This window comes from Spinacia oleracea, chromosome 1 (assembly GCF_020520425.1).
Source record: "Spinacia oleracea cultivar Varoflay chromosome 1, BTI_SOV_V1, whole genome shotgun sequence".
NCBI classification, from domain to species: domain Eukaryota; kingdom Viridiplantae; phylum Streptophyta; class Magnoliopsida; order Caryophyllales; family Amaranthaceae; genus Spinacia; species Spinacia oleracea.
Genome location: NC_079487.1, coordinates 120662380 through 120679777, shown reverse-complemented (window position 1 = coordinate 120679777; position 17398 = coordinate 120662380). Strand labels below are relative to the sequence as shown.

Sequence of the window (17398 nt, the reverse complement as noted above, 5' to 3'; positions counted from 1 at the left end):
TTCCTGATCTTCCAAACTGAACAACTTGGTTAGCAGTGCAGTCAGTAGTTGTTGATTGTGCTTGTTGTTGTGTTTGTTGTGATCAGTTTGATCATTATTGACAACCTGATCATGTGCTCCAATACTAAATAATGCAGACTGATATCGCTTATTTGATCGCTTTAAATTTTATCGATATATCTCGGGTCAGATCAGGAATCAGGATTGATCTCAATTGCGATTGCGTCCATAACCAAACAACCTTATCTTAAAAATAAGTGCGGTCATACTCGTGATCCTACGGTCCTAATTAGTGCCTTACTTACCAAATAGACCCAATTGTCACCTTCTTATAAATTTCAGAACTTTCCAGAACTTCACATATTGCACTGGACCCCACATCTTTACACTTGGCGATTGCTCACATGTTTTCAACAAAAAAATAAAGTAATTAAAAATAGTGAACAAGTGAGCAAGAAACTTCCAAGCCGCGGAGAAATCCTTAGGTTCTTCATTCCTCCCCTGTTCTTCTCTCTCCTCCATTCTAGAACCTTCTTCCACCCCCACTCCCCTCCCGCCATTAAATTCCACTTACAACTCCTCAACAACAATTAAAACCCGTAACCCACCATTAATTCCAAATCAATTTTGATTAAAACCCCTTAATTCCCCCTCAAATCCCAAATTATAAAATTCCTCTGTTTTCCCCTAAAAATGGAAAGTGTGATTGTGAAGGAAGAAGAGGTAACTATCCCCTTCAATGCGGGTACAGGATCATCATCAATATCATCAGCATCATCATCAAGCTTCACTGCTAGACCTATGGAGGGTCTTCATGAAATGGGCCCACCTCCATTTTTGAAGAAGACTTTTGATATGGTGGAAGACCCTTCGACGGACACCATTGTTTCTTGGAGTAAAGCTCGCAATAGCTTCATTGTTTGGGATTCTATCAAGTTTTCTACTTTGCTTTTGCCTAAATTCTTCAAGCATAATAATTTCTCCAGCTTTGTTCGCCAGTTGAATACTTATGTAAGTAATGATTCTTAGTTTTTTGGGGGTTTTCCTACTATGTGTTTGTGGAAATTCTTCTATGAAGTTCGGTGTTATTTTATTTTATCTGTTTTTTTTGCTGAAGGTTTTATTGTCTGATTTAGGGTTTGAAACTTTGAATAATTGATTTGGGTATCATATGTCCAGTGAAATGCTTTTATGGGACTTTGTTTTATTTGTTTTGGGGTTTTTGCTGAATGTTTTTTTTTTTACTTAGGGTTAGTAATTGATTTGGGTATGTGTTTGTTCAGGTGCTGAAAGTTTTGATTTGTTTTTTATAATTTCTAATTAGGGTTGGTTTGAATAATTGATTTGGGTATTTTCAAAATTACTATTTATTTGATGTGGAAATTGTTGTGCATGCAACTTTTTTAATGTTTTATGAGATTTATTGGTCTCTGTGATGATTCTTATTTCAGGTTGACTTTTATACAGGATTTTATTCCCAAAAATGATTTCTACTGTAATATTTTGTGAATAATTTTTGCTGATACGGTTGAAGTGTTGCCTGCTACCTGTAACCTGTTTGTTAGTAATATGCTTCACAGGTAACCATTACAGGGATTTGGTTGCTTAAAAGACCTTCAACTTGATTTTTACCTGACATTACTGATTACTCTACAATTGTTGCTTTCATGTGACTGTAAATTTAGTTCCTTAATTATCTTCATCAGATCAGTTATTACTCTTGGTTTGGTCATTCTTCTAGGATATGAAGGTTTGATGGAATCATTGCACCGAAGATAGTTGGAACTTCTCTGGTGTGATATGTTCGAGATGCTTAAAGTTGAGACTTCTGTGTTTGATGTTATATTTGGTGTTATATGTTCGAGCTAAGGAAGTTTATGTTAATATCGAGATTAATCGGTCTCACACACACACACTGACAGGCTAACTCTAAACAACTAATATTCAGTTCTCAGTTATAGTCTTCATGCATCTGAGATTGATGAATCTCAGATATTAACATAGACTTCTCATTTGAGCTTGAGGAATTCTTTATTTTTTTTTTAATTTTTTTTTTTGTCAAGTTCAGTAACTAATCATGTTGTTATTTGCAAATATTTCAGGGTTTCAGAAAGGTTGATCCTGATCGGTGGGAATTTGCAAATGAAGGATTTCTGGGAGGACAAAAGCATTTGTTAAAGACCATAAAAAGGAGGAGAAATATAGGACAAACCACTCAACACCAAGTAGGACCATGTGTTGAGATAGGGCACTATGGATTAGATGGTGAGATGGAAAGACTAAGGCGAGATCGTAATGTGTTAATGTCTGAAATCGTGAAGCTACGACAACAACATCAGCTTTCTAGGGAACAAATCCGCTCTATGGAATCTCGACTTGAGTCTACTGAGAGAAAACAACAGCAGATGATGACATTTCTAGCCAAAGCCCTTTCCAACCCAGGCTTTGTTCAGAACTTAAGGCAACGAAATGAGCATGTTAAAGCGTTCGAGGGTTTCGAAATTGGAAGGAAAAGGAGGTTAACAGCTAGCCCAAGTACAGAGAGTTTACAAGAGGAAGTGTTATCTGCTGTAGTTGAAGCTACTGAAGGGTTGGCATCTGTTCAATCTGAAATCGAGACATTGTTCTCAGCTGCATTAGATGATGAATCAAGCACTGATGTTAAAGAGCCAGTGTTGGAACCTGATCCAATTCCTTCCCCAGTTGTTGCGAATTTGGGAAATGTTGGTGAGATTAGTTGGGAAGAGTTACTAAGTGAGGATTTGATGGGTGAAATGGAAAGTATACCAGGTGATGAACAAGAGGTGGATATACCAGTTGAGGAATTGGTGCCAGATCCTTCAAATTGGGGTGAGGATCTACAAGACCTAATTGATCAATTGGGTATTTTAAAATGATTTTCATGTGATTGTTATTGTAATGGTTCCTTGCTATGTTAGGCTCGATAGGTGTGATCCTGGCCCTCATTATTGGTATGTTAGAGCTTGTTTTTGTATGTTGGTTTGTTAGAAGTAGTAGTTTTAACTCATTCTTACAATATGCTTGATTTGTATTGTATTGTATTGTATTGCAGAAGGGAGACAGGAGGACGCAAGGAGCCGTAAATGATGGATTGAGAGTTTGTTTTGTGTATTTTTAAGAATTGGTTTACTATTAAAACTAAGATTGATTTGAGTAATATTTTGCAGCAATCTGATTCTATTATTTGTGCAGGGCAATCCTATGACAGAGGATAGTCAGATTGATCAAGGGAACCATGGTGATTGTCTATCAGAAACTAGGAGGCTGATTTCTGTTTTGCAGACATGAGAGATTATTGTTCTACTTTTGGGTGTACATATTTGGTACAAGTACTTACTACATTTGTGTAATTAGAACTTGTAGACCTAGAAATGTCAAAATTGCCTAGATTAGAAATATGTTTAATTGTGACTTGTTAACATCATCTGCATATATAAAGGATTGTCTAGTTTTTCCAATTCCTTTTCCTTCCTAGTTCTGAATTTCTGGGAATACAAAAATGTATTTTACACTCCTCTGTTCTTGATAGTCATAATCTCATTTTTGGTATCGTTGATAAGTTATGACGTGCAGAACTCACAAAATCACGATGTATTTACGAACTGAAATATTGATATAAGCCTAAAACTTGTTTCATTTGCGAGCTGAACTTGTTTCTTCTTCACTTTCAAGATATTCAATCAATTTTTGCATAATCATATCCCTCATCATAAAAATATCTTAATAATAAGGTGGACTGACTAGACTCATCACCCAAAATCTAAATTAAAATTCAATCTTTTCTCTGAAAAACCCATCTAAAGAAAGCATCAAACAATAAAAACATGGCACTACCTATACAGTATACATCCACTAAGTAATGTCAAAACTATAATGATGATAACTTATACCGACAAAGATAGAACTTCTTACATGATTAATTTACCTTCAAATACAAAGTTTCACCACTAACCTTTTCTTCTCTTCAATTCGTCTTCTTAACTCAAAACTCCTCCCCCCATAATCATGTATCAGGCAGCCCTAACCAAGCTGATATTAGCGCTTAACTTAGGGGTGTCCTCCAATTTAAAGGCACCCATGTTTATGTCCCCAAGTTTAGTGGCAATATTAGTAGGTAGTGGGTTGGTGATTTACTATTTGTATGCACCATATTGGAAGGTTAGAAAGGTACCTGGTCCTCCACCTTACCCTTTGGTTGGTCACCTTCCCTTGATGGCTAAGTATGGTCCTGATGTTTTCGCCGCCTTGGCTAAGCTCTATGGTCCTATTTTCAGGTGCCCGGTTTCCTACTTTCTCTGCTTATGTTTCTGTTTTGGATGTGTGATGCTTTGATTTTTGATTTTTGATTTAACAGAACAAGTTTGTTTCATCTTACTAGAAATTGTTTGGTAATCAGTAGAAAGTAAATGATCAAGTTACTAACACTTTAAATCCATATTACTCCATCCGTCTCATTTTACTTGCCCCGCCTAACTGTTTTTTGTCAGAGTTTTTTTTGGTCAAATGAATGGAAAGAGTACAAATTAAGATTATAGTTTAATAATGGTAAAATTGCAGATTTCATTTGGGGAGACAACCACTAGTGATAATAGCAGATGCAGAGCTATGCAGAGAAGTTGGTATAAGGAAGTTCAAATATCTTCCCAATAGAAGCATTCCTTCCCCTATTTCTGCTTCAACTCTTCACCAAAAAGGTCTTTTCTTCACCAGGTATATTGCTCTCAACTCTCAAGCCTATATGCAAATAGGAGTAGCAATTATGAGAATATGAGGGCATTTTAGGTATTACGTAACCAAATAGGCGGTTATAGAAAGGACAAAAGTACGAAGTATATGGGTTCTAAAGTCTATACATTGTGCTAGGGTACATTTGGCGAATCTTGAACATTTTAATCAGGGGGTCAGTAGAAGAATTATGCAGTACAGTATGTATTTCATAAGATCATACTCTAATTTTAAGGGGGGCTGGAACTTATAATTCTACCTCAGCCCATGGGTAAAGATCCACAGCTGCTGGGGTAAGCATCAGTGCATCACTTATATTGTCATTATGTGTGTAGGGTAGAGCTGTCAAAAACTGACCCGACCCGAAAACCCGACCTGAACCGACCGAACCCGTAACCGACCATGACCCGAAATTACGGTAAAACAGGTAACCCGAAATCCGACCTGTACCCGACCCGAAAAAACCGATAACCGATTTTAACCCGATGTTGTAACACCCGAACCCGAACCCGACACCCGACCCGAAAATGACCGATAACCGAACTGACCCGACCGAACAATGACCCGAACCCGATTTGATACCCGACCCGATGTCAACCCGAAACCGATTGTAACTCGATGAAACCTGCTATTGACCCGACCTGTGAGAACCCGCTACTCGATTTACCCGAGTTATCAATGACACGACCAAATATTAACTTCATTGATATATCTATTTTAATTATTTATTGCTAAATATTGAAAAATTTAATTCTAAAATAAGTTAAACAAAATTTTTTAGAATATAAAATCCTTAAAATGTATAGGTTAATTATCAGACCCGAGTTTGACCCGTCCCTGAGAGTGACCCGATCTGAATTCTATTTGATCGGGTTATTATCCGATCCAAACTAAGACCCGAACCCGAAAATAATTGTATTGCAAACCGACTTAAACCCGACTCGATAAGACCCGAACCCGAAATTATCTGCTACAAACCGACTTAAACCCGACCCGATAAGACCCGAACCCGAAATCAAACCTGACCGAAATGTGACCCGACTCGAACCCGACCTGAACCCGGGATAGGAAAAAACCCGATATGACCCGACCTGAAATCGACCCGACCGAACCTGAACTCAACCCGAATGAAATATTGACCCGACACGACCCGACCTGATCATGACCCGAAACCCAAGATGACCCAACCCAAACCCGACCCGATGACCTGTTTTTACAGCTCTAGTGTAGGGTCGTTTGCACCTTGATGAGTTCTCTGAGCTAGTCCAACAACAAAGTAAAAAATCTTTATGTGTTATTGAGGTGTTTGAAAATATTGCTAAAAATTTTGAATCATTATTTTGCCACTTGCCCCAAAAGGCTGAAACCGTACAACCACTAAGTAGCTAGCTTTTTAGGATAAACGCACAATTCCTCTTTTGTTTTTGACCTAACAAAAAACTTCTACTATCCGAAGTAGTAATTTATAGTAAAACACAGTACGGAGTATGTTTCTTTTAATACTCCATCCGTCTCTTAATACTCGCACCGCTTTCCTTTTCGGGTCGTCCCTTAATACTTGCATTGCTTCTATAAATGGAAATTTACACCAATATTATATTATTTCTCACACTTACTTACTAACCCCACCTACACCCTATTCCCTACAAAAAGTCATTTAAAAATTCACACCTCCACTCACCACTCTCCACCTCTTACCCATTTTCCACTAACTATATTAAAAAAATACCCACTATCAACTAACACCCATTAAATTAATAAGTCAATTTAAATGTCTTAAACTCCGCAACGGTCAAACCGGTGCGTGTATTAAGGGACGGAGGGAGTACTCCGTAACTTTTATAGTGAAATACGGAGTACATAGTATGTCAATGTGCATTTGTACACCATGTTGTCCAAGTACCTTGGAGTGCCCCTTTTGTAATGTTTCAAAATACCAAATGTCATATCTGTTGAAATAATTAAATTGCACTTTGATTTTTGAAAAAATAACAAAAATAAAGCCAATAGTACATTTATTTTTTTACTCTCTAGGAATATTTTGTAGGAAATGACCCTTTAAAGTGTCATCTATTATCTTTACTTTGGAAGTCTCTTCTTTTCCCTTTGTGAAAGCAACAGTTTACCAAAAGGTTATGACCCTAAAAAGACTTAAAATGTTGATATTTTGTAGGGATACAAGGTGGTCAACAATGAGGAACACAATAATCTCAATGTACCAACCTTCTCATTTAGCTAGTTTACTACCCACAATGCAATCATTCATAGAATCAGCAACACAAAATCTCAATTTCCACCTTCACAACGAAGACAACGACAACAACAACAACAACAACAACAACAACGACGAAGATGTTATCTTCTCAAACTTTTCCCTCAAGTTAGCAACTGACATTATAGGACAAGCAGCATTTGGCATCAACTTTGGCCTATCAAAACCAAACGATCAACCAAAAACTAATGAAGTCTCTGATTTTATAAACCAGCATATATATTCCACTACCACACTAAAAATGGACCTCTCTGGATCATTTTCAATCATATTAGGCCTATTAGTCCCATTCCTACAAGAGCCATTTAGACAGATTCTTAAGAGGATTCCGAAAACTATGGACTGGAAAACCGAAAGGACTAACAGTAAGTTGAGTAGCCGGCTTAATGAGATTGTCACGAGAAGAGACAACGAAGAGAAGAGAGATTTGAAGGATTTCTTATCCCTTATATTAAGTGCAAGGGATTCTGATAAAGTGTCAAGGAATTTGTTCACTTCAGATTATGTTAGTGCACTTGCTTATGAACACCTCTTAGCTGGTTCAGCAACAACAGCTTTTACTCTGTCTTCAATTCTCTATTTAGTTTCTGGACATTCTGAGGTTGAGAAGAAGTTGGTTCAAGAGATTGATGGGTTTGGACCGCGTGATCAGGTACCCACGGCTCATGATCTGCTGCATAAGTTTCCCTATCTCGATCAGGCAAGTTCTAAACTTCTAGGTGCTGTTTGGTTCAAAGATGGAAAATATTTTGAATTGGAAATTTATTTTCAGTATGTTTGTATGACATTTTGTTGGCAGGTAATCAAGGAATCTATGAGATTATACACAGTTTCCCCACTAATTGCGAGAGAAACCACTGCACCTGTTGAGATAGGAGGCTACCTACTCCCTAAGGTAAGAATGTAAGAGTTTTGGAACTTATTGTAAGGTTCTGTTCTGTTCGACTTATTTTGACTTATTTCAAACAAAATAAGTTCAGTTAAATTTAGATAATATAAGTTCACAAACATAACACACAAATAAGTTTATTTCAGTGGAAATAAGTTGTTTCCGGATAAAATAAATTCAGATAAGTTCAGAAAAAAGTCGAATAGAATAGAGCCTAAGTCAATATTAATTTATCAATTTGCCTTGTACATACACGAATTGTTACAATCAATTGAGGGTGCAGGGGACATGGGTATGGTTGGCACCTGGTGTTCTAGCCAAGGATCCGAAGAACTTTCCTGAACCAGAGAAATTCAGGCCAGAGAGATTCGATCAGAATGGGAAAGAGGAGAAAAATAGGCACCCATATGCTCACATACCCTTTGGAATTGGTCCAAGAGCTTGTATTGGCCAAAAATTCGCTATGCAAGAAATAAAGCTCTCAATCATTCACCTATACCGTCATTATGAGTTTCGACACTCTCCTAAGATGGAGGTACCATTAGAGCTAGACTATGGTATCATCCTAAACTACAAGCACGGAGTCAAACTTCAAGTCATCAAGCGAAGAATGTAACATACCAAAACCATATGCGCAGGTAATACCAATGCTAATCATAGATATAACGGAAATTTCATGAAATGCCCTCGAGTTTTGCCATAATTCACCAAACGCCCATCAAGTTTCAATAATTCATAAAATACCCCTCACAATTCGTACAAATACCCAACATACCCTTACTAATAACGGGCCGTTAGTCCGCCGTTAGCCAAGTTTCCAATTCACCCAAATGCCCCTATTCTAAAACTTATTTCACCAAATGCCCCTATTATGAAACTTATTTCACCAAATGCCCCAAATTTAAATATAGCTATTATGATGTTCCGACGGCTAGTTTTTGTGTTTGAAAAGTGATTCTTGGTCATGGTTGGCTAAAAAAACCCCTTTGCTGAATGGTTCTTGTATTTTAGATGTTATTTTACTTTACTTTGCTAATTTCATAAGATTTGTGTCATGAGTTTTCTTTCAAAATCATCTTCCACGCCCAATGAGTCCACATATATTAGGGTACCTAACAAATTTTGTTATTGTGGTAGGAAGAGAGGTTGAAGTGGTGTTCCACAAGCTCTTCTGGATAGCTGCTAATGCCTTTTGGGGTAGTTTTTTGCACATCTGTTTTGATCTTGCACATATTCATTGAGTAGAAAATATATAACATTAAAAGTAGTTGGTGCAAAGATGTTTTGTAAGTGAAGCTAAAAACAGGAATGCTTCCCAGTTTGATAATTTGTGCAGATTATGCAACACCAATTATTTATGAAATGTGAATTTGTTTCTCATTATTTGTGTTTACTTCATGATTACAAACAGTAAAATTACAAACATCAATATCCCCATTTGTATTACAACTTTGACTACTTTTTGTTGTTGTTTTAGCTTCTTCTTCATTTGCTTCAATTCTTCTTGCATCTTACTGTTTCGCCTGTTTTCAATACTTTCTCCTTCGTCTAAGCTTCCCCCGCATTGTCCTTCGTGTTGTTGCCCCTTGTTTTCTTGCTCAACTACTCCCTTGTACCATCTCAGATTGTTTCAAGGATCACACTTGTGGTACAACCTTTGTGGATTGAGTGTTATATCAGAGCTTCGAATGACAAATTTCTTACCACAATAACAAAATTTGGTAGGTACTCTAATATATGTGGACTCATTGGGTGTGGATGATGATTTTGAAAGAAAACTCATGACAAAAATCTTATGAAATTAGCAATGCAAATCAAAATAACATCTAACTTACAAGAACCATTCAGCAAAGGGGCTTTTATAGTCAACCGTGACCAACAGCTACCTTTCAAACACAAAAACTAGTCGCTGAAACATCAAAATAGCTATATTTAAGTTTGGGGCATTTGGTGGAAATAAGTTTCACAATAGGGGCATTTGGTGAAATAAGTTTCAGAATAGGGGCATTTGGGTGAATTGGAAACTTGGCTAACGGCAGACTAACGGTCCGTTATTAGTAAGGGTATGTTGGGTATTTGTACGAATTGTGAGGGGTATTTTATGAATTATTGAAACTTGATGGGCGTTTGGTGAATTATGGCAAAACTCGGGGGCATTTCATGAAATATCCGTAGATATAATCACTTGTAATTGTAACACAGAGATAAATTTACTGCAATGAAGTGCAAAATGACTGGTACTGAAACAAAACAAATTCATTTACTGCAATGAAGTGCAAAACTACTTATTTTACATTACAACATCCAAGACTTACTTTCTACAACATTACATTGCAAATAAGAACAAAAATAATACTCCAGTTACAATTTGCACTACTTGGATCACAAAAAACACAGGAACACCAAAGCTTAAAGGGGGTTCTTCAAGTTTTTTTGACTTACAAGAACAACAAGCTGTTGCCTTAACAAACAGGATGAAAACAATAACCTTAACTTCAGTTGTTGTACAAGTAGTTCTCTCTTTCCCTTGGCCTCATCATGTTCTTCTCCAATCGACTAGTAGGCAGATTCAATGGCCTAGAGAAATTAACGGAAGGAGGATCAGAACCCGCGCTACTCTTAGAATCACCATTTGAAAACCCAGCAAGTTTCTTTGCAAACTGAAACTCATCCATTGACTGCATTTGAACTCTTTGAGTTCTCCTCTTAGCTTTAGTAGATTCAGTGAGATTCATGTAACTTGGCTTGCTGCTATGGTTAGCATTATTATTCCCACCACTCTCCTCAGTCCCAGAAATAGGAGTAGTGGAGGTGCACATTGAGGAGGAAGCTGAGCTCTCATCATAGGGAAACTCTGAACTTGGGCTAGATGAAGAGTGAACCATAAAGGGTGGTTTAGCTGAGATTCTTGTTGTCATATTGTTCTTTCTGACTTTCACTTGGCAATGATGAAGTTCAGAAGATTTGGGGTAAGTTTCTTTGAAAGAATTCACAAAGGTTTTTGGAGGTGGGGTTTTCACCTCAGGTACTGTACTATTAACTTCTTCCATTATCAGTCTGTTTTCCCATGGTTTTGCTGCCATCCACCGTTCTAACCAACTCCAACTGTTCTTGTCGATTTCGTAATTCTTCAGGGAGGAGGTGGAGAAAGTTGTTTTGAACCCTGAAAAGGGTGATGACCTCAATTGCTGAAACAATTTCAAGAAATTATCATCAGTAATACAGAATATGGCAAAAATGTTATGATCAGTAAATAAATACTGAATTTCAGTAGAAAAGAACCTTTTGAGCAAGAGCATAAGCAAGGGCTCTTTCTCTTTTAAAAGCTCCTTCTTGCCTCATTTGCAACTTTGTTTTCACTTCATCCAATGTACATTTACTGTCACACCATCCTTCCTACATTTTTTTTCATAAATTCGCAAATCAGACAAGTCCAAATCAAATCAAATCAAACACATGATCTAATCAAAACAAATGAATTGACCTCAGCTTCTTTCAAGATTTCAGTCTTGGTACGGCGTTCATCAATCAAGTGTTGTACAGCCTGCCCTTCAATGGACATCCTAACACGGCGAGCTCTAACCCGAGCCTGAACCCGAACCAATGCCTGCATACACCTCAGTGTCACGGCAGCTTGCTTCCGGACTTGTCGCCCTCTGACTAGAGCTTGCAGCCTCACTATTCCCTTCAATGCCTTCAAGGCCCTTCTTGCCTAATAATATTTGGTCAAAAAGTATCACAACCAAACCACATGAAATAATATTTCCATAAATCTAGCCATCCTTGCTTCTTCATACAACATAATGTAGGTTAATCAAGAAGTATTTGAACAATTAGCAACTAAACATTATCAAACTTTAATCACATTTTTTACAATCATAATTTATTAGTGCATTGAACAATCTTTTTTTGGCCTCAACATGCCCAAAATCCCACCAACTCTTAGCTAATAAACGTACCAACGTTACCACTTACAAAGTACTATAAATTAACCTACTTTTTAAATAACATACTCAGTGAACTTCAATTAACTAAACTACTCCCTCTATTTAAGATTATTAAATAAATACGATCAAAAGTGTAATTTGAACTAGTAAGGTGATAGCTGAATCCGAACTAAGATGGAAAAAGTGTAAATTACCAAAAATCCACGGAAAGCGGTTTGAATACGAATAGCAGCCCATTCTTTCCTCACAACTCGGAAATCCTTTGGAGGAGCTCTAACAACAGTAGCAACAGCAGCATTAAACGCATCATTTCGACATGGAGAATCCGAACCCTCGGAAGCAGCCGTCTTATGACGACCCTTAAACCCTTTCCAAGTATTCAAGTCTCCTGATGGGCTCCTCCATAGCTTCCATTTCTTCCCTTTCCCTGATTTTTCCTATCAAACACATAAAACCCAAAAAATTCAGAACTTGTTGAGGAAAATATACAAAATATCAGAAATTAAAATTCTGGGGAAGTATGAACATACAAGAGAATCGTCTTTTTCTGGTTTTTTGAAGCCAATGAGGGTTTTCACCCACTTCCCAGAAGCACCCATTGATTATTTAGGAGGGAGAGAACAGAGGAATTGTAATGCAATGATGAAATTTGAAGAAATTGGAAGATTATGAGGTTGTTAAAGAAACAGGGGTAGACAGAGAAAGAGCAGAAACTGAACCAATGAAGTAAATGAAATTGTAAAACGGTGCAATTAGAGAGAGTTTATGAGAGAGAAAGAGTAAAGTGTCAAAAAAGGGAAGTTTGAAATCTTGGATAAAACAACGAAGAAGGAGGAGGAGAGAGAAAGAGGTTTGTAATTGTTTGTTTAGTGGGGGTGAAGGGGGAAATTTAGTGGGGAGTTGTGGAGTAATGTGCAGGGGAGGAGAGAGAAAATTCAAAGAGAGAGAGAATTTGAAATTTGAAAAAAGGGTGCCAACGGATACGAGGCAGTAGTAGTACTAGTCGCAGTACCACCCGCTTAATTTGTACAGCACGTCAGCACCCCCCTTTGGAAGGTAACACCTTGTTTTGGAATAGATGGGTTATGGGTGCGGTCTTTTCACCTGATAAATCTTAAAACTTTTACTGATATTTAATTTTACAGTGATTTTATGGAAAATTTATCAAATACAACCTAATAAATTTTTCTATTTGTCAATTACAACCTCAATTTTTTATTTTTGTCAATTACAACTTTAAAATTATACATCCATTTTAATTACAACCCGAAATTATTTTCCGGCAAAAATGACCGGAAGATGATGTCATACTGTTATTAAAAAATAGTTACATATTTTCTATAAAAAAATTAAATCGATAAATAAGAATTAAAACAAAAAAGTAAAATAATTGATTTTTTTTTATTGTACAAGTATTAAGTGCTTCATGATTTTTTTTAATAACGTTATGACATCATTTTTCGGTGATTTTTGCCGGAAAATGGTTTCAGGTTGTAATTTAAAATAGATGTACAAGTTTAAGGTTGTAATTGACAAAATTAGAAATTTGAGGTTGTAATTGGCAAATAGAGAACTTTATTAGGTTGTAGTTGGCAAATTTGTCTGATTTTATTATAGATGTCAAATAAATTAATTAAATTAAACTCCATATGAGATTAAAGTGTTTCATACTCGCATATGTCATTGTCGCTTATGCCTTTCGCGCACACATGTCTTACTTAATTTTATTATTAGCAAAAATGTTAGTATCAGTGTTAGAACCCATGAGGTCATGACCTCATATTCATAATGTAAACTGTAAAGTTCTAACAATCTTTACAATGATATAACGTGTGACTCTAAAGAAATGAAAAAAGATAAAAATCATTCGGACATAAATCAAATATGAAAAATAATAAAATTTGAGACACCGCCCGGAACAATAACTAGTTGAACTCTTAAAAATTATATACTCACTCCGTCTCATTTTATTTTCCGCGTTAACATTGTTCTTTCTACTCCCTCTTTGCTTCACTCCATTCTCAACTCTAAAAAACCGAAAGAGAGCATAGGCAAAGGACAGATCCTCCCAACTTCTTCTCGTTGAAATTGCGAAAAGGAAACGACCACTTTTGTCAGTTACTGTAAAATTAACCCGAAAAAGCCCGCAAAAAAGACGCAAAAACCGACAACAAATCTTAGTAATTCTTTTTTACTCCACATTCTTATTAATAAATTTATAGAAAAATAAAAAAAAACTTTGTGGGTTTGTAACAGTAAAATTGGACCGCATGCAATGCAATGTCTCTGTCTATATTTGACATCGTCGAAATCAAGGTTGGGTATTGTTCCAATTTTGATTTCACTAAATCTCAGCCGTTTATTTTTTTTTAAACATTTGAAATTCAACAGGTTTTTAAAAATTTACTACTTGTATTTATTTCACATTTACAGAGTATTTATTAATAAAAAGGAATTTAAAAAGGTGTTGGGGCTGACTCTCATGTTTTCTCTTTTGGAGGGAAGCTTTTAAACTCCATTCAATATACTGTGGGAAACTCAGAAACAAATTGACTCTTTATTTTTTTGTTTATGGTAATTGACTGTTCCCGTGATTTAAATGTGATACTCCAGTTTAAAAGTTAATATCTCAGGTGACATTTGATTTTTGATTTTTGATTTTTGATTTTCAATTTTCAAGTGAAATCAAATTTATGAGAATGAAAGTATATTAATTTCGAATAACATATAAAGTACTCCGTACAAAGTATGGTGTATATTGGAACCCCTCAATCTCATCATTCAGAAAGCGACCCTGTTAAAGTCATGGGAGGGGATAGAAGTCTGCCGTAATGGATCAAGAATATCCCACCTACAGTATGCCGATGATATCATCATGTTTTGCCCTCCAAAAATAGATTACCTGAAGAACATCAAAAAAGCTCTTATCATTTTCCAGCTCGCCTCCGGACTCCAAGTAAATTTCCATAAAAGTTCAATCATGGGAATAAATGTTGAAGAACAGTGGCTAAAATCAACATCACAAACCTTACTATGCAAAACGGGCTCCCTCCCGTTTACTTACTTGGGCCTCCCTATTGGATGCAGCACCTCTCGCATCAACGCATGGGACCCAATAATTGATCGTATGTGCAGAAAACTTGGAACATGGAAAGGGAAACTCTTATCACTTGGGGGTCGACTTACTCTATTGAAGGCCGCACTTTCTAGTCTGCCCTTATACTATATGTCTCTATTTCCTATCCCTAGGGGAGTGGCTGAAAAAATCATCATGATTCAGAGACGGTTCTTATGGTGCGGTTCCATGGAAAACAAACGCCTTGCCCCTATTTCATGGAAACAACTGGAATTCCCCAAAGCCCTGGGGGGTTTAGGCGTGGGTAACGTGATACATAGAAACATTGCTTTGCTGTTTAAATGGGTATGGAGATACATGACAGAACCCAACGCACTATGGTGTTCGATTGTTCGAGAAAAATATAAATATAGACCCATGATGTGTACGTGGGATCTCCAAGTTCCAAAACAGGGAGGACCATGGAAAAGTATATGCTCTACGATCATGAATCACCCACAGACAAAACTACTCCTTCGCACCAAAGTAAGGAAAAAGATTGGCAATGGCTCAAATACCCTTTTTTGGCACGAATTGTGGGTTGGAGAATCCCCCTTGAAAGTAATATGCCCTCGCCTATTCAAGTTAAGCACCTTCCAAAATGCCAGCATTGCCTCGTGTGGTTTTTGGGATGGACTTGGATGGCAATGGAGCCTATCATGGCATCGACCCCTTAGGCCACGAGATGAATGTGAATATGAGCACCTCTCCCAGATCCTTGCTAATGTGGAGTTATCCCCTCATGACCCAGATGTTTTGGTTTGGACTCCACATACTTCAGGTGATTTCTCTGTAAAATCACTCACTTTTGAGCTTGCAAAATCCGAGCCGAACCGACCAAAAGGGGCCACAAAAAACATATGGCAAGGACTAGTAACCCATCGAATTGAAGTGTTCACATGGCTTGCATTACTTGAGAAACTCAACACAAAAGAAAAATTGGCCCGAATAGGCGCGATCCCCTCTCTCGAATCAGATTGTGTGCTGTGTAACGCAAGTACGGAAAATTGCAATCACCTCTTCCTTCACTGCCCATGGTCAAGTCAGTTGTGGTACTGGTGGTTAGGCCTTTGGAACCTCTCTTGGGCCGCGCCAGCCACTTTGAGGGAGGCTTTCGAGCAATGGGCTTATCCAAAACCTAGCAAATTCTTCAAGAAAATTTGGACCGCAGTCTTCTTCATTGTGATATGGACTATTTGGAAAGAGCGCAACGATAGATGCTTCAACAACATTACAAGCAATTTGTCCCAGCTACAAGTTCTCATCCTTCTTAGATTGAGTTGGTGGATCAAAGGTTGGGGGGAGCCACTCCCTTACAGCTCGGAAGACATTGTCCGCAACCCCCCGTGCCTCCAATGGGTTGCAGACTCAGTCAAAAGACCAACCCGCAGCTACTCGAACTCGCACATAAATTGGGTACCTCCACTCCCATGTTCTCTGAAGTGGAACACAGATGCATCCCTCGATCCTTTAGACTCCAAATCTGCAATTGGAGGTGTGTTGCGAAACCATAAAGGAAACTTCATATGCATGTTCTCTAGTCCCATTCCATTTGTGGAGATTAACCACGCGGAGCTACTGGCAATACATAGAGCAATAAAAATATTCATAGCATATGATCATCTACGAAGTTTCAATCTCATCGTAGAATCAGACTCGATTAATGCCGTCAAATGGTGCAACAAAGAGGGGCCAGGGCCATGGAATCTAAATTTCATCATCAACTATATAAGGGGAGCAATGATATCTGGAAAAGGAATTGAGATTATTCATAAGGGGCGGGAGTCGAATATGGTGGCTGACACACTTGCCAAACAAGGCCTTCGAAGATGCGATGAGTTCGTTGCTTGGATGTAATGCAGTTGGGGATGAGACACTGCTCGCAATAGAATAACTGAGTTGATTGTATTCAAAGCAAATTAGGCTTATGTAACTGTCAGTTTTCATCCATAATAAAACAACAACCCAAATTATCAAAAAAAAAAAAAGTATGGTGTATATTATTTGTCGGTTTAGGCTCCGTTTTATGGACTTATTTTAACAGAACTTATATTATCTGAACTTATCTAAACTCTGAACTTATCTAAATTTATCTAAACTCTTAACTTATCTAAACTTATGAACTTATTTTATCAGAAAATATTTGTTTTGTCTGAAATAAACTTATTTGTGTGTGCAATGTCTTTATCTGGACAAAAGAAAACTTATTTTGTCTGTAATAAACTTATTTGTGTGTGAAAATATCTGAAATTTTGCTGAACTTATATTATTTGAACTAATTGAACTTACCTGAACTTATTTTATCTGAAATAAGTCAAAGTAAGTCGAACAGAACATAGCTTTAGGCTCGACTTAATTTGACTTATTTCAAACAAAATAAGTTTAGATAATATAAGTTCAGCAAAAATAAGTATTTTTTCAGACATTTT

General features: G+C 37.1%; 3 protein-coding genes across 10 annotated transcripts; 2 read left to right on the top strand and 1 right to left on the bottom strand.

Annotated features, from left to right (window-relative positions):
* Positions 1-458: 458 nt before the first annotated feature.
* Positions 459-3479, top strand: LOC110795882 (heat shock factor protein HSF30). 7 transcript variants are annotated; one of them, XM_056842524.1, is made up of 5 exons: positions 459-1011; positions 2103-2850; positions 2940-2972; positions 3074-3118; positions 3214-3479. In XM_056842524.1, the coding sequence occupies exons 1-4, from the start codon at positions 694-696 to the stop codon at positions 3106-3108; spliced, it is 1134 nt and encodes a 377-aa protein (XP_056698502.1). In that variant the 5' UTR covers positions 459-693; the 3' UTR covers positions 3109-3118; positions 3214-3479. The 7 variants fall into 7 exon arrangements, 6 of the variants coding, with proteins under 6 accessions (XP_056698502.1, XP_021856614.2, XP_056698497.1 ...); XR_008932242.1 differs by having other exon boundaries at positions 2940-3118; XM_022000922.2 differs by lacking the exon at positions 2940-2972.
* Positions 3480-3617: 138 nt separating this feature from the next.
* Positions 3618-9877, top strand: LOC110795895 (cytochrome P450 711A1). 2 transcript variants are annotated; one of them, XM_056842510.1, is made up of 6 exons: positions 3618-4295; positions 4579-4731; positions 6920-7718; positions 7818-7913; positions 8191-8545; positions 9051-9877. In XM_056842510.1, the coding sequence occupies exons 1-5, from the start codon at positions 4027-4029 to the stop codon at positions 8521-8523; spliced, it is 1650 nt and encodes a 549-aa protein (XP_056698488.1). In that variant the 5' UTR covers positions 3618-4026; the 3' UTR covers positions 8524-8545; positions 9051-9877. The 2 variants fall into 2 exon arrangements, with proteins under 2 accessions (XP_056698488.1, XP_021856629.2); XM_022000937.2 differs by having other exon boundaries at positions 9045-9877.
* Positions 9878-10142: 265 nt separating this feature from the next.
* LOC110795881 (protein IQ-DOMAIN 6) lies at positions 10143-12709 on the bottom strand. Its single transcript, XM_022000917.2, has 5 exons — positions 12385-12709; positions 12049-12291; positions 11392-11619; positions 11190-11303; positions 10143-11095 (listed from the first exon to the last, which is right to left on the bottom strand). Exons 1-5 carry the CDS (start codon positions 12451-12453, stop codon positions 10403-10405), a joined length of 1347 nt encoding a protein of 448 aa, XP_021856609.2. The 5' UTR covers positions 12454-12709; the 3' UTR covers positions 10143-10402.
* Positions 12710-17398: the final 4689 nt, after the last annotated feature.